Genomic DNA, 25,128 nt, shown 5'->3' with positions numbered 1-25,128 from the left:
AAGTCTCCACTGCTGAGAGAGGACCATCTCCGCTGAATAGGTCACAGAAAGAGGGTCTTAGGTTTAGTAAAACTCAGGAATGAGTTAGTGGGGTTCTGGGAGGGGAGCTCTGTATAGGGGCCTTGGGCTCTTTGGCTATTTCTTTCCCTGGTTGGCCATGGCTGAACAAGTTGATTTCTTCCCTCTCTGGACATCTATCTGCCCCTACCTTTTTGAAATAATAGGACTAAGTATCATGCTCCCTTGAGGATGCACTTTGTTCTAGTTTAGAGCAGCCTCCCCGTTCTTCCTCCTCTTCCTTCTGCCTGTCTGGCCCCCCTCCCTCTGCAGGCTGCATTTCCTGTCCTGCTGCCAGCCTGGAGTCTGAAGGTTTCCTGGGGAAAGTTGTGATACAAAGGGCTGACAGAAGTTGTGGCCCTAGCCTGTTTGGGGGAGAGCATCAATTTTCCCATCCCACCTTTTGGGAAGATGTCCAAGTCTTAGGCAAGAACTAAATATGAATTGACTGTGCTCTGTGCAGGTCCTTCTTAGAAATTCTATCTGTGAGGGATTGAGGAAGAGATTAGATGAGAATGAGTAACCACTTAGTGTTTGATGACTGAGCACAAAATTTTTGCAGTGGGTTGCAGAGCAGGGATGTCTGGAAAAGCTTCCCAGAAGAGGTGGGATGTGAGAAGATGGTAATACTTAGAGGAGGTGAGAGGGCTACTGGATTAGGGGCACTGGAAACAGACTAGTGGCTAGACATGATTTGCACAAAGCTGGTTGTGTAGGAAGCAGGTCAGCCTTTGGTAGAGAAGCACAGGGTGGCAGCTGATTGGCAAAATGCCTTGAGTGCCAGACACAGGATCTGTAGGAGGCTAATGAAGAATCATCAGTGGGACAGTGATAACATGGCCAGGAAAGTGCTGTTTTCTGAGGATGATTCATAGTTCTGGGATATCAGGAATAGAGAGGGGACTGGTAATATGATAGAGACCAGAAGTAGAGCAGGAGGGGTAAACTTCCATCTCAACAGATAGGATCTGAGGAAAGAGAAAATAACCATATCTGTGCCAGGAATAAGAAGTTCATGCTGGTAAACTGGAAGCCTAAGCCTAAACTAAACTGGTATTATATATAGGTTTGTGCTACTGCACCAAGCTGAGATCCTTTAACTGAGGAACACAATTTTGCTTCTCCTAATTGCAGTTCTATGAACTTTAAGTGTAAAAGCCAGAGATTCCTCTTACCTCCTTGTTATATCCCTCCCCAAGTGAAAGGCTAGACCTGACATAAAGGTAAAGAATCTTGTAGTCTTCCATTTTTGTAACTCCAGTCTCCTACTGTCCTCTGAAATCTTAAATCCTCTCTGTTCCAACCTTTGTATACAAACCAGGCAGCTTTTTCTTAGGCTCTGGCTTCTGTTCCAAATCACACATACTTTGCAGCACTCAATAGCTGACTTCTCTGTATCTGTTGCTGCACTGATTTCTCTAACTGAACTCACTTCTGAAAGACAGCCTGGGTCCAGGTTGGAACCAGGGTTAGGGAAGCAGCTTCCTTTGAGGCTCCTCAACTCTAGTTAATACTTTCCCTCCCTCTGTTTCTTTTTGTTTTCCTGGAGAATTTTAGTGCTATACTGCAGTCTCCTACTCTTCATCCAATTCACTCTCTCAGAGGAGGCAGGAATACCTCCTTTAGCCACCCTTTCTACAAGCCACACATGAGTCTGGGCATCATTGGCCTTTGGCCACCTCTGCAATCTTAAACTCCTTTTCTACCACAGTTTATATCTGTTTACTGACTTGGTGACCTCAAGAAAACCTCCAGTTCTCTGATACCTCCATTTTCTCTGTCATGAGAACACCCTTGGCATCCCTCCAGGACTCCATGTTCTCAGCTACTTTGCCACTTTGCCTGTGTGCCCCATCTCAGAACTAGACTCCTAATTCTGGATTCTATACTGAGAATGTAGAGTGATTCTGGAGACCATCACAGACCAGGGCAGTCTGGTTCTGCTTCTAGCAGGGTCTTGAGGCTCAGTTTTCCCTCCATCACCTGTGGAAACTCTTCTCCATGTGTTCCATCTTCTCTCCAGTCCAGTAGCTGGACTACTTTCCCAAAGCCCTTTACTCATATAGAGGATGGTCTGGGTGTGTGGGGGAGGTAGAACCACCACCTATGTTTCCTCACTTTTCTTGAATCCCGGTAGAAGAGTCCTATCCAATGCCTCCACTTGGTGCAATGAATGTTGACCCTGCATGTCTCCCAAGATATCACTGCCCATCACTTTTTTCTCCTCTCTATGGTATCTTAGCCTCTACAGTGTTTTCTTCAGTACCTGCTTCCCTGCTTATAGATATGCTCATCTCCTGTCCTGTCCTGGAGAAGACCTTTCCAACCCTGTGTTCAGCTGCTGCCACAAAAGGGATATATGACCATTGTAGAATATTTAGGAAAAAAGAAAAAGAAAAAGAAAGAAAATAACATCTAATTTTTAAAATAACATCTCCTAATTAAGGGACAACTACTATTAATCTTTTGGTGTCTTGTCTTTTAGTGCTGTCACTGATATATATATATATATTTTTTAATTTCAGCCAAACCAGGTAAAGTGGTGCACACTATAATTCCAGTAACTAGGGAGGCTGAGGCAGGAAGATTTCAAGTTCAAGGTTGGACTGGGTAACTTAGTGAGACCCTGTCTCATAATAAGGAAGGGCTGGGGATGTAGCTCAGTAGTAAAGTGCCCTGGGGTTCAATTCCCAGTACCTCTGAAGAACAAAACAAACAGAAACAGAAAAAAAAGTCAGCCAAGCTTTTGAAAGGTTAGTCTACTAGATTTGTTCCTTCTTTTTCTCCTTCATAGATTCCTAATTTCTTGGTTGTCTGACTTCTACCCCACTACTTCCCTTCCATGACCTTCTAATTACCAAATCAGCCTGTGACTGCTCTATGGCCATGGACATTGTTGACCCAGTTGACCAGTCACAAAGATTGAGATAGATCTGTATTCATTTTTAAAAAATTTAAAAAAATTCTTAAATACCTTTAATTAATTAATTAATTAATGTGGTTCTGAGTATCGAACCTAGCACCTCGCATGTGCTAGGCAAGCACTCTACTGCTGAGCCACAACCCCAGCCTCACAGATCTGTATTCATTGACATGAAAAATTTCCATAGGCTATAATTGAATGGAAAATAACAGGTAGTAAAAGAACATATGTAGAATAATCTCATTTCTGTCATGTATGTTTATATGTATAAAAAATGAAAAACAAGCTGGGTGTGGTGGGCACATATGTAATCCCAGTGTTTTGGGAGGCTGAGGCAGGAGGATTGCCAATTCAGAGCCAGCCTCAGCAATGGTGAGGCTCTAAGCAACTCAGTGAGACCCTGTCTCTAAATAAAATACAAAATAGGGCTGGGGATGTGGCTCAGTGGTTGAGTGCCCTTGAGTTTAATTCCAAAAAAAAAAAAAAAAAAAAAAAAAGAAAAAAAGAAAAAGAAAAACAATAATAACAACAATAAAAAACAACCAGGGTTGAAGGAATTAGAGCTCCGTGATAAAACACTTGCTTAGCCTGTGTGAGGCAATGGGTTTGATCTCCAGTATCACAACAAAACAAAATGAAACAAACAAAAACCCACTTTGAGGCCATATATGTAATTGTATTTTTTACATATATATGTATGATTTTTTTTTTTTTTTTTTTTTTTGGTTTGTTTGTTTTTTAAGAAGAGAATCCTTCAGTGGCTCCCAGCCTCTCAGGGTAAATGCAAAACCTGCTCATGGCCTGGCCGATTCACTTTTCAACCCTGTATTCCCTTTCCATCCCTCCCTCCACTTCAAGCTTTATTGGCAAGCACTCTGCCACTGAGCCACAATCCCAGCATTACATATTTTCTAAGAACATTCTAGGGCTGGGGATGTGGCTCAAGCAGTAGCGCGCTCGCCTGGTATGCGTGCGGCCCGGGTTCCATCCTCAGCACCACATACCAACAAAGATGTTGTGTCCGCCGAGAACTAAAAAATAAATATTAAAAATTCTCTTCTCTCTCTCTCTCTCTCTCTCTCTCTCCTCTCTCACTCTCTCTTTAAAAAATAAAAATAATAAAAAAAAAAGAACATTCTAACAACAATTCTGCCTTCTTCTGTTCTTGAATGTGCTATGCCATTGCTCTTCTGGCATTCCCGCCTGCTTTCCTGACCCTCTTTCCTTGGCCAATTCTTATTAGAAAAATGTCAAAGCTACAGAAAAGTTTAAAGACTAGTGCAGTGAGCTTCAGTATACCCTTCACCTAGATTCATCAGTTGTTAACATTTGGCAACAACTTTATATGTACATATGAATTTTTGTTTTTGTAGAACTATTTGAAAGTAAGTTGTGGACCACACAGTTCTAAATACTTCATTATCTCCTAAGAACAAAGACATTTTGCTACATAACCACAATACCCAAGAAGTTTTGCATTGAACTGTAGTATTTACCAAGAAATGAGTGTATGTTCAAACTTCTCTAGGTGTCCCAAAAATATTCTTTAATACCTGTGATTTTTAAAATCCAGCATCCAAGCCAGGTAGGTGTTGCTTGATTGTAATCCCAGCAACTTAGAGGCTGAAGATGGCAAGTTCAGGCCAGCCTGGGCAATTTAGCAAGCCCCTGTCTCAAAATGAAAAGTAAAAGAGCAGAGGATGTAGCTCAGTGGTAAAGCACTCCTGGGTTTAATTCCAGTACTGCAAAACAAACGAACTGTGTGAAGTCAAAGGAATAAGGGGTATCCGTGTACCTTCACCCAGATTCACCAATTGTGTTTGCTACCTTTGCTTTGATTCTGTCAATATCTAGCCATTCATCATTTTTTTTCCTGTACTGTTTAAAACAATTTTCAGATATAACACTGTAACTCTAAATACTAGAGTACATAGTTTTAAAAAATATTTAAAAAGTTGTAGATGGATAAAATATCTCTTGTTTTTGTAGAACCTTTATTTTATTTATTTATTTTTTTAAATGTGGTGCTGAGGATCGAACCCAGTGCCTCATACGTGTGAGGCAAGTGCTCTGCCACTGAGCCACAATCCCAGCATTACATATTTTCTAAGAACATTCTAACAACGTTTTTATTTTTTTTATTTTTTTAAATATTTCTTTTTTTTTTTTTAGAGAGAGTGAGAGAGGAGAGAGAGTGAGAGAGAGAATTTTAATATTTATTTTTTAGTATTTGGCGGACACAACATCTTTGTTGGTATGTGGTGCTGAGGATCGAACCCGGGCCGCACGCATGCCAGGCGAGCGCGCTACCGCTTGAGCCACATCCCCAGCCCTCTAACAACATTTTTAATATAACCTTAATACCATTATCACACCCAAGAAATGTAATATCAATAGAATAATATTATCTAGTTTAGAGTCCATATTTGTGTTTCTTCCATTATCCCAGTGATGTTTGTTAAAGGTCTTCCCCTTGAAGCACAACCCAATCAAGGTTTACACATTGCTTTTTTTTTAAGTATTTTTTTTAGACATTGATGGGTCTTTATTTTGTTCATTTATTTATATATGGTGCTGAGAATAGAACCCACTGCCTTACACATGCTAGGCAAGTGCCTTACCACTGAGCCACAAACCCAGGTCCTACATACACTTTGCTTTTTGTAGTTATTTGCCTTTATTCTCCTATAGTTTAGAGAAATCACTCATCTTTTTCTTTTTTTCTTGTCTTTTAGGATGTTGGCATTTTTAAATAGTGTAGATCAGTTTTTAGACTGCTTCACAACTTGGATGTGTGTGATTATTTCTCATGGTTGGTGTCAGATCAAGCATTTTGTGGCAGGAATATTACATGCCCTTCTCCATGGATAACACTGGGAGGCAATAATGTCACTTTGTTGTCACTGACACTTTTTTTTTTTCTTTTTGGTACCAGAGATTGAATTCAGGGGCACTGAACCGCATCTCCAGCCCTATTTTGTATTTTATTTAGAGACAGGGTCTCACTGAGTTGCTTAGTGCTTTGCCATTGCTGAGGCTAGCTTTGAACTCATGATCTTCCTGTCTCAGCCTCCCAAGCCGCTGGGATTACAGGCATGAGCCACCGTGCCCAGCATTGTCATTGACATTATTGGTAAAATTTATACTTGGTTATGGTGGCATCTGTGAACTTTCCTTCAGGGTAAAAATGACTTTTCTCCTTTTGAGTCAGTCAGCTTTTTGTTGATGTGACCAAAATACCCAATTAGAACAACTTAGAGAGCTGGGGATATAGTTCAGTTGGTAGAGTGTTTGCCTTGCATGCACAAGGCCCTGGTTTCAATCCCCAGCACCACATACACACAGAACAACTTAGAGGGGGAAAAGTTTATTTTGGCTCACATTTCAGAGGTTTAGTATGTGGTAGGTTGAGTCCATTGCTCTGGGCCCAAGGTGAGGTAGATTATCATGGTGGAGAAAAGGTGCTCTATTCATGGTGGCCTGGAAGCAGAGAGGAAGGGGAAGGGGCAGCAGGGAAGATGAACCCTTCTAGATGAATCTCACCCAGTGACCCACCTTCTCCAGCTATGCCCCACCTATTTACAGTTACCATCTAGTTCATTCAAACTAGGGTGGACTGATTAGGTTACAGCTCCCACAGACCAGTCATTTCACCTCTGAACATTTCTGCATTAACACAGGAGCTTTTGGGGGACAATTCATATCTAGATGGTAGCACCTATGTAATTATTAAGTCATGTTAGGGCTAATCATTCCTCTAAGACCTCATGACTCTCCTCTTCAACTGTCTTTCAACTAGTGGTTTTAGAGGCTACTGATGTTGTTTGCCTGAATTAGCTATTGCATTAATGATTGTGAAACTGGGAGATTTTTCTCATTCTGTCACTCCTTCATTTATGGCTGTGTTCTGCAAAGACCTTTTGCTTCTTACTTCTTCCATCTCTCTCTCTCTTTTTGTGGGGGAGGGGACAGGGGTACTTGGGATTGAGTTTAGGGGCACTCGACCACTGAGTGACATCCCTGGTCCTATTTTTTGTATTTTATTTGGAGATAGGGTCTCACTGAGTTGTTTAGCACCTCACTTTTTTGCTGAGGCTGCCTTGAACTTACGATCCTCCTGTCTCAACCTCCCGAGCCACTGGGATTATAGGCGTGTACCACCACACCAGCTTCATTTTCTTATTTTGAGACAGTCTTCCTAAATTTTCAGGCTGGCCTGGAACTTGTGATCCTCTTGCCTTAGCCTCCAAAATATTCTCAGCATAATTGCTGAGAATACAGGCATGTGCCACAGCTTCTAGCTCATTTTATTTTTTGATATTCTAATAGTCCCAAATTTGGTAGGTCATAGCCCCTTCAGGGTGGTTCCTGTGTCCCTTTGACATGCCTCATTAGTTGTTGAGTGGTTTCTTATTATTTTTGGTACCACAGTATGTTCCATTCTGACCTTGTAGGACATTTCCTGTCCTAGTTTGGGGCCAGCCATACATATTTTTAAAATGATGAGTTAAAATCCAGCTACTACAGAGCTCTATCATACTCTAACAGGAAGAGCCTGTGTTCCCTCCATCAACACCTTAACTTATTGACTCTCTGTTAGAGTGCATATGACAAAGCTTCAAAATCACAACAGGACCAACAGTAACAGTAAGCCTGCTAAAATTCAAGATTTCTTTTTCCTCTTTCTTTTTTTTTCTGAGGTACTGGGAATTGAATCCAGGGGCACATGCCACTGAGCTATATCTCCAGACCTTTTCATTTTTTATTTTGAGACAGGGTCTTGCTAAATTGCTAAGGCCAGCCTTGAACTTGTGATCTTTCTGCTTCAGCCTCCCAAAAAGGGATTATAGACATGCACCACCATGCTCTGCTAAAATTCAAGATTTCTTTCCAGTTATTTTGTCCTTGAGGTATATCTTTTTAAGAGAACACAGAGTACTATGATCCAAAGATACTAGGCAAATTACTTTTTCTATGAATGTTACCAATTTAATATACACATAGCTTCATTTATTTATGTTTGTTTCAGTTTTAGAGTTTGCTTTCTTTCTGGCTTGTTTTTGAATATGCAAGTCTTTGTATATACAAAAGTATATAAAAAACTTTACCCAAAGAAGTCTCTCTAGGAGCTGGGGTTGTTAGCTTAGTGATAGAGCACTTGCCAAACAAGTGTGAGACCCTGGGTTCAATCTCTAGTACCAGTAGTACCATTTAAAAAAAAAAAAAAGTCTCGGGGCTGGGGATGTGGCTCAAGTGGTAGCGAGCTCGCCTGGCATGCGTGCGGCCCGGGTTCGATCCTCAGCACCACATACAAACAAAGATGTTGTATCCGCTGAGAACTGAAAAATAAATATTAAAAATTAAAAAAAAAAAAGTCTCTCTCAAGGTCCTAGCCCTTCCATCGTGTAAGTGACTATTTCATTACTTTTTGTTTGTTCTTCCTGTATTTTTTCCCCAAACTAAGCAAATTCATGTGCATGTTCTTACTTCCCCTTCTTTTGCACATAAGGAGTAGCATTCTATTTATACTTTTTTGTACTTTGCTTTTTTTTTTTTGTACCAGGAATTGAACCCAGGGGCACCTAACCACTGAGCCACATCCCCAGCCCTTTTTATTTTTTTATTAGAGACAAGGTCTCACTAAGTTGCTTAGGGCCTTGCTAAGTTGCTGAGGCTGGCTTTGAACTTGTGATCCTCTTGCCTCAGCCTCCCAAGCTGCTGTAATTACAGGTGTGCAACTCCACACCTGGCTGTAGTTTGCTTTTTAAAAAATTTAATATATCCTGGAAATCTTTCCTTAGTAATTCATAGAACTTATCTTCATTCTTTTTTTTTTTTTAAAGAGAAAGTGAGTGTGAGAGAGTGTGTGTGTGTGTGTGTGTGTGTGTGTGTGTGTGTGAGAGAGAGAGAGAGAGAGAGAGAGAGAGAGAGAATTTTTTAATATTTATTTTTTAGTTTTCGGCGGACACAACATCTTTGTTTGTATGTGGCGCTGAGGATCGAACCTGGGCCGCACGCATGCCAGGCAAGCACACTATGGCTTGAGCCACATCCCCAGCCTTCTTCATTCTTTTTTATATCGATGTAATAGTCACCATTTAGGTTGCTTTTAACAATTTGCTATTACAAATACTGTCACTGTTGAATAGTGTATTTGTTGTTTCTTATTTGTGGATAAATAAGATTTGGGGGTCAAGAGGAAAAATATTTTTGTTCTCTTCCTTCATTTTTTTTCCTTATGTTTTTCTTCTTAAAACAAAGGTAACATATTATATTAACTGTTCTATATCTTTCTGTTTTTGAACTACTGGTGATTGTGGAGATTTTTTCATCCTTAAACCTGGAAGTTCTTAACATTTTCTTTTTAAACAGTCCAGGTTATGGGGGTGCATGCCTATAATCTGAATTACTCTGGAGGCTGAGGCAGGGATTGCAAGTTTGAGGCCAATCTGGGCAATTTAGGGAAACCCTGTCTCAAAATAAAATATAAAAAGGGATAACGCTCCAGGTTCAATCCCCAGTATTGAGGAGGGGAGGGGAGTAACAGTTGTAGAGCATTTTTAGAAATAGCTGTGGAGGGCTGGGGATGTGGCTCAAGCGGTAGCGTGCTCGCCTGGCATGCGTGCGGCCCGGGTTCGATCCTCAGCACCACATACAAAGATGTTGTGTCCGCTGAGAACTAAAAAATAAATATTAAAAAAAAATTCTTTCTCTCTCTCTAGACTCTCTCTCTCTCACTCTCTCTTTAAAAAAAAAAAAAAAAGAAAAAGAAATAGCTGTGGAACTGTCCATTGTATGACAGTACCATTTATTTCATAAACCCTTTATTGATGGTCAGATAGTTTGTTTCCAGTTCTTAATTTACATGTTACATGTTACAGTTATGCAGCTGTGGATGGGTATCACTTCATGCACATCTCTATCATGCCTTGTGTATGTGTGTGTGTGTGTGTGTGTGTGTGTGTGTGTGTGTGTGTGTATGGTTGTAGATGGACACAATACCTTTATTTTATTATTATTATTATTAATTTATTTTTTTATGTGGTGCTGGGGATTGAACCCAGTGTCTCATGCATGCTAGGCAAGTACTCTACCACTGAGCCACAACCCTGGCCTTGTGCCTTGTTTCTTTTTGTGGTAGATATTGCTGAATTTTTTTTTAATATTTCTTTTTTTAGTTGTAGTTGGACACAATACCTTTATTTTATTTATTTATTTTTATGTGGTGCTGAGGATTGAACCGAGCCTCGTACATGCGAGGCGATCGCTCTACTGCTGAGCCACAACCCCAGCCCCAGATGTTGTTGGATTTTTGTCTCTGTATTTGATTCAGTACCATAAAAGGGCCACAGAAAATTTTAATTGCCTAGATTAAGTTCAGAGGATTTTGACTGGAATGCAAATTTTTTAAATTGAAGTACAGATTGAACATTTCCAATACAAAAATACAAAATCCTTTGAAATCCAATCATGCTCTGAAAGTTTCAGATTTTGGAGCATTTTTAATTTTTAGGTTAGAGATGCTCAACAGAAAAACTAAAAAATGTGATAAAATGTGAAAAACTGGAATCAAACACTTCAGGTGACAAGCATTTTCGATCAGGAATGCTTGACCTATGTATATAACACAGGAAAGTATACAAATTGTAACTGCATGCTTAGTGAATTTTCCCAAGATCTACACCTCTGTATCTAGCATGTGGGTCAGGCACAACCATTATAGGCAGCTCAGATGCTTGCACCCTGTCACTGCTTCTCAATGATAATACTGCCTTCATTTCTAACATCATAGATTAGATTTGCTAGTTTTAAAACTTTAGATAAATCTCAGCCAAACATAGAAATGTTACATTGCCTTAGGACTTGTAACATTTCTGCTTTTCGTTACAGATGTGTCCACCAAAGTTACTATTCCAGCAGTTATCTAGGGCTCATTAGCTTCCTTGGCCTTAACTCAACAATGATTACTTAATGTGTATCCTAGCCAGGCCTCCTGCTGAAGTCCCAACCACATGTCAGCAAGAAGCCCTGCTGGGTGTCTCCCAATGCTGCAAACCACGTATGTCCATAATTCAGTTTTCTTGTCTGCCCTGGACCCCAGGCCTCTTCTCACACTGTTCTCCTACTTCCCCAGGCGCCTAAAAATCCCTTCACACTTGCCTCCAGCCTCATCTGCTGCTCCCTCCACATTTTTACTCTTTGCTTTGACCACAGCAACTTTCATTCCCTTACAAATATGAAGCTCCTTCACACATGAGTGTCTGTGGGATTTTTCCCCTCTGCCTACCTCAAAGACTGCCCTGCTCTGGGTAACTCCTCTTCATTCTCCAGGTGTTTGATTACTGCTTGTATTTTATTTCCCTGATTCTCAAGATCAGCTTAGATCACCTTGATAGATGCTATGATGTTTTCAGAGCAGCCCTTCTTCCCTGCATAATTAGTGGCAGGGTTATTGACTATTTCATGTGGAGGGCAGGGACCACATCTGTTCTGCTCACATTCTGCTTGGTGTCTGGCAGTTAAGTATCAATAAGTGAACAAATGACTGAAGGCTACAGGGAGGAGGGAGGACATCTCAGCCTGTGTTTAGGATCAAGGAACAGTTTCCTCTTTCTGAGGTCTTTGGTCCCTTGAGTCTTCACTGTCACTTGGCTTTCCTTGCATGAGGTCCCCTCCCTGAAAGGAATCAAGAGAAACTTTGTACCTTGAGGCAAAGGGTAGGAGTAGCTGGAAGGATGTGGCTGGTGAATGGTGACTCTGTGAAGTGGGGAGCTGACTCCACTGGGTTTTTTCCACTGTGGGAATGAGCCAGGTCTGTCTCTAGGAGACTGCAGCCCAGCTGGGGCTTAGAAAGGTACGAGGTTGGGTGGGTCCCTGAATCTCACTCTTTTCTGGCTTTTTCCTTTCAGTTCAGGACAAAGAGTTGTGGGCAGGCCTCTGGGCCAACTGGTACCAACATGGCAGGTAAGTAGAGGGATGGGCTGTGTGGGTAGATTGAGTGAACAAAAGATGTTCCTTGTCATGTTATTTCCTCTAGTCTTTGGAGGTCAGGCTCTTTCTGTCTTCTTGTCCCAGGTGTTTCTTACTCTCCCCACTAAAGCCTATCTGAGAACCTATCTGAGGGCTAGTCAGTTGTCTAGTCCTCTGTCAGATCTCTCTGATCCTGGGGATTGAGCATCTTAATTTCCCTGTCTAGCTGACCCATTGACTGATTAGCAGCCTGGCTGGCCCAGCCCCCTTCCCCTCTGTCACTGTTCTTTTCTAATACTCTGAGACCTCTTCTTTCTGGTTTCTGAGTGTCAGATTTTTGAAGGCTCCAAGGTACAGAGTGCCAGCTGGAGGAAACTTTAGGGACTATGTAACACCACTGGACAAACTGGATTCTGGAGAGGGGCAGTGATTTAAATGAATGAGTGTTGGGGTGGAGGCTGGGACTCACATCTCTTCACTCTCACCTATCCTGTTTTCTCTGCTTGGAACTGACTTCCCACTGAGAAGTGTGTCTCACCCAGTGAATAGTCTTTATTTTTTATTCTTCTGAGGGACATCATCTCAGGACCTTTGGTTACATTGGGATCATCTTGGCAGACCTGGGAAGTAGGGACACCTGGGTGGGATTAGCAAAGCAGCCAGTGGCCCCAGGGGCTGAGCAGGTAACTTGGCCAGGGAGGGGAGTGGCATATTGGACTGTAGGGAAGGGAAACATTATAGATGATGCCATATGGTGTGCCTCACCCACAGAGAAAGTGAACAACTTCCCACCATTGCCCAAGTTCATCCCACTGAAGCCATGTTTCTACCAAGACTTCGAGGCAGACATCCCTCCCCAGCATCTCAGCATGACTAAGCGCCTCTATTACCTCTGGATGTGTGAGTACTGTGGGGATGGAGTGGGCCAGGGTGGGTGGGGAGGAAGGAAAACTGCGGGGGCTGGGCATTGGGGTAGGGAGCCCACAGGCCTGGCTGTCCTTCAGTCCCATGTGTGGCATCTGAGTGGACTAGGAAGTCTTTCCCCTGGCTTCCAGCAGGCTCCTTTCATAGACTAATTCCCGAGCTGGACCTCAGTTTCCTCCATTGAGGCCTTTCTTTCCTTCCTTCCCTCCCCCATCTTTCATTTATAGAGCCTTGGGTTAGAGTTCTCTTTTTTCAGTGTAATTCCTCTTGTTTTGCTTCCCTTCCCCTTTCCACTTGAGTAGCTTTACAGGGAACTCTGGTAACCCGAGGATTCTGGATTTGGAAGAGAATTCTTCCCTCAAAGCCTCATTTTTCTTGCTTTCTCAAGGAGATTGCTCAAAGAGAAAAGCATTCAACTGTGAGTTGGGAGACATGGATCCAGTTTGTTTCATGGCTTCACTTCCCAAGCAGCAGATTCCCCATTTGTAGAAAGAGAATTGGTTTAGTAATTGCTATGGTTCCATGTAGCTGTGTGGTTTATATTTCTAGGAGTATAGAGTTCTAATGTTGCAAGGTTTTGAGGCTGAGAGTCTAAAGTCCCCCACTTCTGATGATCTATGGCAAGTTGAAGAGAAAGGTGTCATCAAAGGGGAATGGGACTTGGCTGTGCCCAGGTTGGTTTGAAGGCACTGCTTTGGCACATGAGGAGAGGGCAGGCTGCTGGTCCTGTGCAAGGTACCATCCTCAGGGAGCCCCAGACACCACAGTTGTGATCTGTCATATTTGACTTTCCCTTGAATCAGGCCTGAACAAATAGGTAGATGATTGATTTTGCCAAGAAGGTGGGAAAGAATGCTGGCTTTACAGCAGAGCCTTCATGGGATGGTAGAAAGAGTAAAGGGTCAGAGTTGGGTGCATACCTATTGTCTCATCTACTCAGGAAGGATTGTTTGAGCCTGCAAGTCCTGAGCCTGCAAGTCCAAGATCAGCCTGAGCAACTTAGTGAGAACTCATTAAAAAAACAAATAAACAAACAAAAAAATTAAAAAGAAAACAAAGAATAGATGGTTAGGCAGATAAGCCAAGTTTCAAAGCCTGGCTTGTCCTTTGGGTAGAGAAGGGATCTGCTCAAAGGAGTTCCCTCCCTGTAACATGAGAGAAGGAAGGGATGGGGCAGCTGTGGGTAGATTTGTAGATGTTGAGAAAAAAATGAGGAGTTACCTCTCTTGGCTTCCATTCCTTTCCATCAGATATGATGTAGGCACCAGGGTGGGAACTTTCGGATAGATGAGTCCAGAATGAGAGCAAGTTTGTGGCAGAGGGTCAGGATACCTGCTAAAGAAACCTGGCCCCTAAGATTTCTGGGTCCTGTAAAAGGTCCATTTGAGGTTACCTGCTATGAATTTTAGTCCTGCTAGGCTTTTCTGTGGCACCCTGCCCCCAACACACACACACCCACCAGGGACTTTCAGCTCAGGTGCAAATAGTCATCCAGAGTGAGTGTGACCAGAAGACAGGGCAGGGGAGTGTAATGAATTATGAACTTTATGCTAGATGAAGAGAGGAGTGAAGATAGTAAAACTCATGGGTAGAGAAAGGATGTCCATTCCAAAGAGGGAGTAGAATAATTGTAGCAGAGCACTAGAGCAAATAAGCTAGAGAGGGGTGTGATTGGAAAGAGAGATGTCAACCAATATGATAAATGGTTACTGTCTTTTCTTTTTTATATATATTGTTTAGTTGTAGATGGACACAATACCTTTATTTTATTTATTTATGTGATGCTGAGTATCAAACCCAGTGCCTCACACGTGCTAGGCAAATGCTTTACCACTGAGCCCCAGCTCCAGCCTGGTTAGTACCTTTTCTATGTAAAAAGCAAATAAAATCAGTAAGAATATTAAGGCTCCAGGAAACTGTGTAGCATGAACAAGGATGGTAGTAGGACAGCTGGAATACATTGGGAAAAGTGTCCATACTTGTTATGAGGGGCTCTGAGATGGTCATACCTGCATACAAGTGACAGAGTTATCAGGCCAGATCAGATTTGGGAAGCACTGTGTGACCCTGGCTTCCTGGAACTCCACTCCTGCGGAGATCTCATCCAGAAGCTGGATTTAAGGGCTATAAATATCTCCTTAAGTCCTTATTAGGTGCCTGCTAGATGCTTGGGTCCTGAGGAAATATATATAAGCCTGAGATGTGGAAGGATTCTATTCAGAACCACAGATGCCTGGCTGTTTGAGGCCAAGATTGAGCGGCCCTTGCTTTGTCTATTCAGTAGATCTTGTAGATTCAGTTCAGTGTTCCAGGAAGGGAGCACCCTGATGTCAGAAAACCGAGGTGTGTGAGAGTACCAGCATTGATTTTTTTTTTTTTTTTAAGTAAGGAGTCTTTGAGGCACCTGTTGGCTGTGACCCTATAATACTGTGATTCCTAGGCTCAGCTAGATGAAGTGGAGACAGAGGAGGGAAAGCCTGGATCTATCTTGGGGAGCGTCTAGTCTGACTGATGGTTTGTATTTGGGGGACTATGAGAGCATCTCAGGTCTGCAGGAGGTCAGAGGGGTGAGAGATGAGTAAGGAAGGCTTCTTGGAGGAGGAAGCTTGATAGCTGTCTATGAAATTGATTAAAGACTGAGATCCCGATATCACTGCATATCCCATTTAAGTGCAGGGGAGATGTCACAGTTACTTGGAGAGATGTTTCCACAAAGCCTTTTGCTTTTGCTTTTTCATGCCCCTACCTTGCAAGTGAAGGTATAAGATGCCTTGGGCTTAGTGACTGCTGCAGGTCTGGGAGGATCAGGGACTGAAGCCTTTCTGTTTTGTGGTGCTGGGATTCATATGTAGGGCCTGGTACATTTTAGGCACATGCTCTACCACTGAGCTATATCCCTAGTCCAAAGACCTTTCTTACAAGAAGAACATTTCTACCACCCTGAGGCTTGGGGGCCCTTAAAAGGGGCTTGATGGGCAGAAACTCTGGGTTCCTGTTCTGGAGACTCTTTGTTCTCTGGATTTCTCAGATTCCCAGAAGTGGGTATGGGGAGGGATTTGGGTCAAAGCTTCCAACTTTTTTCTTATAGTCTGTACTCCTCTGTATTTGTTTGTTTGTCTTGTGTGTCTGTGTGTATGTATTCATTGATATGGGTTGTGGGTCTTCTGTGTGGGTGTGAATCTATAAATGTGGTTTGTTTTTTAATTGTATATCCGTGTGTGTCTACATCTCTCTGTTTGTGCTACTGGCATGTGTTTATGGGTCTGTGTTGAGTTCTGGGTATGTGTTATCCATGTTTGGGTGCTCACGTATCTCTGAATGGTCTTGGATGCACGTGTGCATGTTGGTGTCTGTCTCTGTGTGTGCATGTGCTCCTGGGTCTGCAGTGAACAGCATCACACTGGCCGTGAACCTGGTGGGCTGTCTTGCGTGGCTGATCGGAGGCGGGGGATCCACCAACTTTGGCCTCGCCTTTCTCTGGCTAATCCTCTTCACACCCTGCTCCTACGTCTGCTGGTTTCGGCCCATTTACAAGGCCTTCAAGTAAGTGGTTGGCACTGACCCTAGCTCCTAGCCCTATTTGTCCACTCCCTTTTTTTATTTTCTACATCTTCTCTCTCTGCCATCACCCTACCTCCCCCAATATCACTTTCCCTTGTTCACCATTGCCTCAGATTGTTGTGGGGCTTGAGCTTCCTGGAAGCTCCAGGCTGGGGTGAGAGGGCTGGGAGAACCTTCCTGTTAGTTCTTTCCCTTCCACTCTGTCTTTGGGAGTGGAGGACACAGAGACCAGATCTATTTCTATCTTCTCCCATCACCTTTCTTGGTGGAGCTGCCCATCCTTGATTGGTGATAAGAAGACCATTTAACAATGTGCCAGTGGAAACAGCTATCTATCTATCAACCATTGGTACTATTCATGTGCAAATGAAGTCATCTGACTCTGTACCAAAGGGAGCACCCATCCATGTGTCAGTGGCATTGACTGTCTTGATGTCTGTGAGTGTCCATTTAGTGCCAAATAGGATTTCAACCTTTGTGCCAATGGAACATACCAACAAGGCTGTTTGTCTTGATGTCAGTAGACTATCATAATGGGACCTTAATTTTTTTTTTTTTTTTTGTCAATTATTAGTCCATCTGTCTATGTGCCAGCTAGTTGTCTTCGAGCCAATAAGGTGTCCATTCAGTGCCAGTGGAATTTTCTGACTCTGGGCCTATGGGACCATCCATCCATGTACCAGTATGTTTTAGTGCCAATGTGGCTACCCTTGAGAGTGGGGCTGCTTGCTTCTGCCCCAATGAAGCCATCTAATTCTATGCCAATGGGGCCATCCTTCCATGTGCCAGTGGTTGGTCTATTTATGAGGAGATCCCCTCCCTGTATAAATGTTGCATACACAGGTCAAACCCATGGAAACATTCAAAGATTTATGGATAAAGGGTATCCCATTCTGGTCTCTCAATTAAGGCCAGATTAAGGCCTCCATTATGCATTCACTTCAACTTAAAAAGGCTTGGGGTCCTTGAAGGCAGGGAAACCCTGGCTGTTTGCTTAGGTCATCTTCTCTGATGCAGGACCGACAGCTCTTTCAGCTTCATGGCATTCTTCTTCACCTTCACGGCCCAACTGGTCATCAGTATCATCCAGGCTGTGGGCATCCCAGGCTGGGGCGTCTGGTAAGAGGCAGGGGACTGGCTTGGGGCTGGTAGGAATGACACCTTGGGTGTTTCCTTTGCTTACCTCTGTGTGCTAAACTGCCTAGACTGTGAGAACACTGTGGGTGACTAGTTATTGGAAGAGTGAAAGGATTCAGGACAGTGTAGTAGCCACCACCAGTGAATTAAGGGAAGGAGAATTGGGCAGTGGTTTCTGGGCAGCTGGGAAGTGTCCAGCATTGTGGGAAAACCTTAGGGAAGGAAGCCTTGCATCTGATCCCTAAGGAAGGGGTCTTCCTGAGCCACTGATACAGGCCCTTGGGTATCAGTAAGATAATCCTTCTGCATCCAATGATGTGGTTCCTCCCTGTGGCAATGGAATGGCTCCCTGCCCCAGTGGGATGTATCTGGGTATGCCTCCTTCTGCCTGCATAGCCCCACAGCTGGCCTTTTCTTACAGTGGCTGGATCGCCACCATCTCCTACTTCGGGACAAACATTGGTTCAGCAGTGGTGATGCTCATTCCCACCATCATGTTCACAGTCGTGGCTGTCTTTTCCTTCATCGCCCTCAGCATGGTATGTGGCCACCTCAAAGGTGAGAGGGTGGGTTTGGGAAGGGACTATGATCTGAAACAATCCTTTCTCCAAATTACAAGAGGAGCCAGAGGTTTTCCAAGTTAACTCACTCTGGAATTACCTGCTAGACTTTCCTACTAGTGCACAGTGCATGGGCCAGGAGGGAGGACTGGTTTTTACATGTGGATCCCATCTGTTTCCTGGATAGGCTGCCTCTTTGGATTAACTCTTCCTTATCCTTCTTCTACAGGTTCATAAATTCTATCGGGGAAGTGGGGGAAGTTTCAGCAAAGCTCAGGAGGAATGGACCACAGGGGCATGGAAGAACCCACATGTGCAGCAGGCAGCCCAGAATGCAGCCATGGGGGCAGCCCAGGGTGCCATGAATCAGCCGCAGACTCAGTATTCCGCCACCCCTAACTATACATACTCCAATGAGATGTGAGCCAGCCAAGCCTACAGGAGGCAGGGCTGGGGGCCAGTGGGACAGGGGGCTCAAGCTACAGCATCTGTTGTGGTAACCAAGCAGGGTTTCCCCTTCCCTTTTCTCCTCCTCCCGAACTTTGTACAAAGAATCAGAGTTATATATATATATATGTATATGTATATGTCTATTCCCTGCCCCCACTTTTTGGTTCCTGCTCTTAGATCTTTAAGAGCTGTGGGTTGCACGTGGAGCTGTCCCGTGCAGTGGTAGCTGTGTCTATGTCCCCTTGTGAAATAGTTGCAGTGAAGGTCTCTTGTTGTGGTGCTAGCTGTATGTTTAGAACTAAACCAGCCCCCCCACTCTCACCAGGCTGCCCCCTCTGACCCTGACCCAGGGACTCCTTATGGGGCAGGGGGAGGCAAAGCAGGGAGCCTGGCGCCCTCTGCAGGGTTATGAGCTGAAACTTTCCACTTTTGTCCCTATTGGGAAGCAACAGTATTTAGCAACTTTGGTGACAGGTGGGAAGGTGGGGACAAGCAGGGGTGCTTCCCTTGCTTCTTGTAATCCATCTGATCTCCTCCCTCAATCTTCTCCTCTCCTTGTCTCCTCCCTGCCATCAGATTCCCAGTGCTCACTTCCATCATCCAGGGTCTCTTTCTCTTTCCTGTGTGGCTTTTCTGTCTTCGCCAAGGCTGTGTCCCAGTTATATCTGCTTCTAAGACTAAGCCCACATTCCCAAATCTGATCTGATTTCCAGTTCAAGTAAGCTGAGAGGGGAGCTGAGCCTCAGCCCTGATGTTGAAGGGGTATGCAGCTGGAGATTCAAAGCCCACCTGGGGACCTGAATTCTAGGAAATGGAAATACAGGATTGGTCTCTTTGCCTCTGAGTCCATCTGTCTATTTCCTTATGCTTCCTCCTCAACCCTCAAGTCCTTGGGCTTGACTCTTCTACCCTGGCCTTACTGCCTTCCCTGAGGAGTTGGGTTCTGTGGGCATTTGTCATCTCCAGTTGTGCTGGAGCAGAAGACATGTAAATAATTATTGGTCCCTCTGGAGGTCTGGCTATTCTCATTCTACTGGAGCTTCTAGGTATCTCTGAGTAACCATAGGATTCCACTGGATTCCTTGGAGCAATAGCTGTTCTGTTTGGGTCTGACAGGAAGTACAGGGCTCGGAGGGCCAGAACTGGAAGAGAGATCAGAAGAAGGCAGACAGTATCCAATGAGAGAGGAGCATGCCACTCGTAGTCTCACTTGCTCTTGGCCACAGAAAAGTGCTGGGCACTTGAACTTGGGGCCCAGGGAAAAGTGCACAGGTCCAATCCTTGTTGTAAGCACAATGAACCTAAATGGTATTTCTGGTTAGTCAGGGAGGGAAGAAGAGATGCTTTGGCTTTAGTTTTTGGTTTAGGTATCCCCCACCCCACATCCAAATCAAGATAACTTCCTTCCTTCTGTCTAAAGGACTTGGTTCTTGGCAATTCTTCACCCTGTTAACACCTCTTTCCCCTTCTAAGAGGCCCAAACAGGGGCTGTTTTGTTTGAAGCAGTGATGAACATTGCTGGCAGAGGCCTCAACTCTGTATGAGACCTGGATGGAATTGGGTTCTCACCCAAGGAGCAGCTCCCTATTTCCTACCCTCTCTTCTTCCAGTGGAAGCCCACCTGGGCTAGATGAATTGGAAAACCAGACCCCACTTGACCACTCTAGGCTGGCTCCTCCTTGAAACTCAACACCTCACTTTGCAGGCCACTCTGAGCATTGACCTACCACTACTTCATAAAGTTCTTTTCTAATGGTCCCTTAGGCTTGGATCACAAAATATAATTGGTTCTCTTATCATTTTCCTTCTGGAGAGCAGTTGTCACAGCCCCTGGTATCTGAAGAGACCCTTCCTTCCCCTTGATCTCAGTCCTCTGATTCCCTTTCCCTTAATCCCTCTGGTAGTTCCAGGAAGACTGTGGTCCAGTTGCTAGCCTGGCACCCATGGCCTGTTGGATGCCACCTTCAATCAATTTCCTGTCCTACCTGCCTTTCCTCTGAACTGGCTCAGACCTGTATGGCCGTGCCTGGCATTGTCCTTGGAAACCCTATTACCTACGTCTGGCCCAGCTTATTCAGTCTCTGGGAGGCTGTATTTCTAGGCAACTATGCACTTTCCTGTGGAGGGAACCAGGATGAGAAGTGGGGGTTGGACACAGAATCCTCTCTGCTGGATGGTCTGGCTTGGAGGTGGGTCAAGGAGGGCCCAGTTATGGGGATCCTCAGGTCTGTGGCCAGCCAGTGATCTGTTTTTGCATTTTCCTGGTGCCCACTGCCCCTCCTTGTTTCTGGGAGGCATAAACCATTCCCTAGCTGGCAGTTGATCTGCCTGAGCCAATGTGTCTATCTGTGGTAACTGAGTGAATAAAAATAAAGGGGAACATTTGACCCTGTCTGTTGTGTCATGTGTCTTCATGTTGGCCTGCATGGAGCCTTACCTTGGGCCATAGGGCAGAGGTGTGAAGGTGAGATGGGTGAGTTGGGTGATCTGTGGAGTTATTCCTTAGCACCAAAAGCCGAGCATGTTTTGTTTTTTGTTTTTTTTTGTCCTGGAGATTGAACCCAGGGCTTTGTACATGTGAGGCAAGCACTCTACCAAATGAGCTATATTCCCAGCCCAAGCCATGCACTTTCGTGTGGTTCTTCCTCTGAGGCAGCTTTGAGTAGGTCTTGAAGTTGCCACATAGGCCTTCTGCTTGTTAGGAGGAGAAAGCTGTGAATTCCTGAGAAGGAAGTAGAAATAGGATGGATCAGTGGGTGAGGGGTGGTTTGGTCCACATGGTTCACTGTGGACAAGGGAAAGAGTAGAGCATAGTGGTCCCTCAGCTGTCACCGTGGGATACCTGTATCTGGTTGAGCAGCCTCAATAAACACAAAGGTCCTGAATGCAGGAAAATGAATAAGGTAGGGAAATGCATTCAACATGCTTTCTCCTGCTGTTTTCCCTTTGCCCTCCTCTTGGAATGCCTTTCTGGTCATCTATCCTGGTCATCCTTCCAGATTCATCTCAAGTGACTGACTCCTTTGTAGAGAGGGCTTTCCTACCTGGAATGTTGCTTAGGTCCCTCAGTTTCCTCATGGAGAACCTTATCCTGTAATTGTGTTCCTGTTTGTCTCAAGAGCAGAGCCACATCTTATTCATCTCTGTATCCTGTGCACCTTAAACAGTAGGGGTGTGGTACTATTCAATATTAAGTGCCTAAGTTCTGAATTGTGTGTGTGAATGTAGGATAAAGGTGAGGAAGTCCTACAATTAGGCAAGTCCTCAGCTCCAGAAGTGAAGAGCTTGGAGTCTGTGAGTGTCCTATTCCCTCAGTGGACTACAACTCCCAGAAGGCAGAGGAGTGGACTACAATTTTTAGCGTAGACTACAACTCCCAGAAGGTTGCGCAATCTCTGTGCGCTCTCGTAAGGCTGCGTACGGTTCAGGATCTGTGGGAAGGGCAGCCAAGATATCGCGGTATTTGGTGACTGCCCACGAGATGCGCCCGGTGTCTGGCGCGGGTGAGCAGTCGGAGGGGCTGGGAAGCTGGGTCTTGGCGTGCTTGATGGGGAGGCGGGAGAAACTGTGCTTGCCGCTGTGTGTACGTCGGGGTGGAGCGGTGGGGGGATATTTCCGCGTGTGGACGTGTAGACAGCCCGTACAGCCTGTGAGACCTCACCTACCGGTACTCGTGGGGGCCCGCAGAAGCAATGGGGACCCCTGAACCCAGAGTGGGGGATATATATCCACATGTGTGTCCGCTCATTTTGACTTGCGTTACTCTTGAGATTTTTTTTTAATATTTATTTTTTAGTTCTTGGCGGACACAGCATCTTTGTATGTGGTGCTGAGGATCGAACCCGGGCCGCACGCATGCCAGGCGAGCGGGCTACCACTTGAGCCACATCTCCAGCCCCACTCTTGAGATTTTTTGTTCTGCGCTGTTTAATTCAGTAGAAGGAGGCTTTATAATTTCTCACATTTAACGCTCAGCTTTAAGAAAACAAAAGCCATGTGAGTCTGCTTTAAGAAAGGAGCAAGGGCTTTCCAAAGGGCAAACCGTATTTTAATTAACTAAAAAAAAAATTGGTATTTGGGATTGAACCTAGGAGCACTTTGACAGAACTAAATTGCTGAGAGGGGCCTCGAACTTTCGAGCTTCTGTTAGGAGCATCACTGGGATTACAGGCACCACCGCGCCCAGTCGGACAGTATTTTAAAAGGTAGTGAAATCGAAAAATGAAAGCTCTAGAGTGTTGGATTTATCTGTAGGAACCTCCTGAAAATGCTGAATAGCATGTAAAATTGAGCGAGGGCGAATTTTGTCAGAAGAGAACTGCCTGCTGTCCTTTGAAATATTTGGAAACTGTTAGACAATAAGAGGAGAACTTCCCAAGTTAGGCCAATGGTGGGTGTCCTGGAGCAGGGCTTTTCTACATCTGCCTTAGCCGCTTGGAGGTAGCAGTAGTCAGTCACTACAATCTAATAGCTGGAGTGTGTGTGGGATCTCTCTCTCCAACATGTGGCTTCCTGGACAGGTGCCCACAGGAAATTTCAGGATCAGCAGAGTCAAGCATGCCTATCTCTCGTTTGAGAGAAAAGTACTCTATTAGAAATACCAAGGCTTTGAGTGTTTCCAGCAGAGTTCCTTGAATTACCTAGGCTTAGAGAAGAGTTTTAATTTTTCTTTGGGTTTTGGTGCAGAGTGACACTTTGAGAAGCTACAAGTTATTCGTTGTTGCTGGGGTAGATGATAGAGTGTATTGATTGGTAGAAGGTCAGCCTAGGTCAATAGGGCTTTGATGGCAGGCTAAAGGATTCGGGTTTTTGTTTTTAATATGCCAAGAATGAACTTAGGGCTTTACACATGCCTTTACTACTGAGCTGCATCCCCAGCCCTTTCAGGAGCCCTGCTTATCCATCTTCCTTTGAGCCTGTTTTGTCTTAGGTTCCAGTCCCTCATCTTTCCTGAATTGGGCTCAGCTTATACCCTGTCTGGTCTTGCTTACCTTGCTTCCTTTTTTAGCCCTAGTTCTATTCTGGTTCTACTCTTGACCATGTTGTTACTGGCAAATATCCCTGAAATCTTTCCATTTTGCCCTTTATTTAAACTGCTCAGAGAGGAAGACTTAGCCATTGCATGCTGAGGCTCCTTGCTCTTTCTGATAATCTTTCTAAAAGAGAAAAGCCAGGTACAGTGGTGCATGCCTGTAATCCCAACAACTCAGGAGGCTGTGGCTGGAGGATTGCAGGTTTGAGACCAGCCTCAATTTAGCAATTAGCAAGACCCTGTCTCAGATTTTTTAAAAGGGCTGGGGATGTAGCTCATCAGTAAAAACATCCCTAGCTTTAATCCCCAGAGCCAAAAAAAGAAAGTGGGGCAGGTGGAGGATAGGAGGAATAGAAGCTCCCATTTTTCTGGATGTGGGTTACCTGCATGGCTGGTGCCCTGGGACCTTGAGGCCCAGTAATCATGGCCTTTAGCACTATAACCCACCTGTTTGCCAACTGGCCCCTGCCCCATACTGAGGATTGTTACCCAGGGGCACTTTACCATTGAGCTATATCCCCATCCCCTTTTTTTATTTTATATATATATATTTTTATTTTGAGACAGGGCCTCACTAAGTTGCTGAAGCTGGTCTGAAACTGTAATCCTTCTGCTCAGCCTCCTGAGTTACTGGGTTTATAGATGTGTGCCACTGTGCCCATCTTCAATTGATTGCTTACTGTAGCCTGTTTCATAGGAATTTTTCAGTTTGTTTATAGAGGAGGTTCAGGGATTGCAGAGATGTAATTGAACTTCTGGTTTTGCAGGAATCTCCCTGTCCTAATAGGATAGGCTAGGGTGGAACAGGGTCAGGGTTTGAGATCTGGCAGGTAGGTTTCCCCAAAGAACCAAGAATGTGCTTCTGTTACCCACCAATGTACTCTGACAAGAAACTGGCTTAGAGACCCTGTGGACCTTGCTAGTTGCTAATAGGGCTTTTTAGTTCCCAGATGAACTCAGTTCTTCAACTCTGAGCCAGCATGACCCTGGCTAGGCCTGAAATAGAAATTGAAATTGCTGGCAAATGGAACCCTGGGGGGTCTTGCTCTAGGAAACCAGCCTATGCTTAACCCCTACTGAGAAGGGTCTGAATCCTTGGAGACCCTTCCATGTAGAAGTGGGATACTGGAGCCAAAAATCGTCTGCTCACATGGATATATACTAAGAGTTAAAGGCAAATATTGGGCAGAGAGGACCCCATGGAGCCATGAAGGTAGCCAGTAGAAACACAGCTGTTCACCAGTTCTTCCTCTGGGTCAATTGGGTTTCCCTCATGCTGCTGATTCTGTCCTTTTTGAGCATCTTCTTAAGACCTTCTCCCTTGTACAAAGAGCCCTTACCACTGTCTTTTATGTATTGACTCAGCTTCTACTGGAGGAAGCTTGAGAGAGAAACCCATCCTAACTGCATTTGGCACATGAAGGAGACTTAGGTTGCATATCAAGTCAGAAGTATAACTATGAGCAGGATCCAGGGCTTCTGATTCACAGGCCACAGTGTCTAGAGGGTACAGC

General features: G+C 44.4%; 2 protein-coding genes across 9 annotated transcripts in view; both read left to right on the top strand.

Moving 5' to 3' along the window:
- Positions 1 to 20,975, top strand: part of SCAMP5 (secretory carrier membrane protein 5) — a 73,352-nt gene extending 52,377 nt beyond the window's left edge. For 3 of the 4 annotated variants that reach the window (XM_081291567.1, XM_081291566.1, XM_081291565.1), the window contains 6 exons: positions 11,890 to 11,944; positions 12,722 to 12,850; positions 16,261 to 16,417; positions 17,453 to 17,554; positions 17,994 to 18,111; positions 18,362 to 20,975. In XM_081291567.1, the coding sequence (XP_081147693.1) occupies positions 11,938 to 11,944; positions 12,722 to 12,850; positions 16,261 to 16,417; positions 17,453 to 17,554; positions 17,994 to 18,111; positions 18,362 to 18,556 (708 nt within the window). In that variant the 5' untranslated portion in view covers positions 11,890 to 11,937 and the 3' untranslated portion in view covers positions 18,557 to 20,975. Of the gene's footprint in view, positions 1 to 10,968; positions 11,040 to 11,889; positions 11,945 to 12,721; positions 12,851 to 16,260; positions 16,418 to 17,452; positions 17,555 to 17,993; positions 18,112 to 18,361 lie in introns of those variants that run through there. The other variant, XM_081291568.1, reaches the window with a different exon arrangement.
- A 1,022-nt stretch (positions 20,976 to 21,997) lies between these two features.
- Positions 21,998 to 25,128, top strand: part of PPCDC (phosphopantothenoylcysteine decarboxylase) — an 85,356-nt gene continuing 82,225 nt past the window's right edge. For 4 of the 5 annotated variants that reach the window (XR_014021566.1, XR_014021567.1, XM_081290768.1 and 1 more), the window contains exon 1: positions 21,998 to 22,085. The gene's annotated coding sequence lies outside the window, so the exon portion shown is untranslated. The remainder of the gene's footprint in view (positions 22,086 to 25,128) is intronic. The other variant, XM_081290769.1, reaches the window with a different exon arrangement.

Source organism: Spermophilus citellus (assembly GCF_964194105.1).
Source record: "Spermophilus citellus genome assembly, chromosome: 4".
NCBI classification, from domain to species: domain Eukaryota; kingdom Metazoa; phylum Chordata; class Mammalia; order Rodentia; family Sciuridae; genus Spermophilus; species Spermophilus citellus.
The sequence above is the reverse complement of the archived record's forward strand: the minus strand, read 5'-3'. Positions and strand labels throughout refer to the sequence as shown.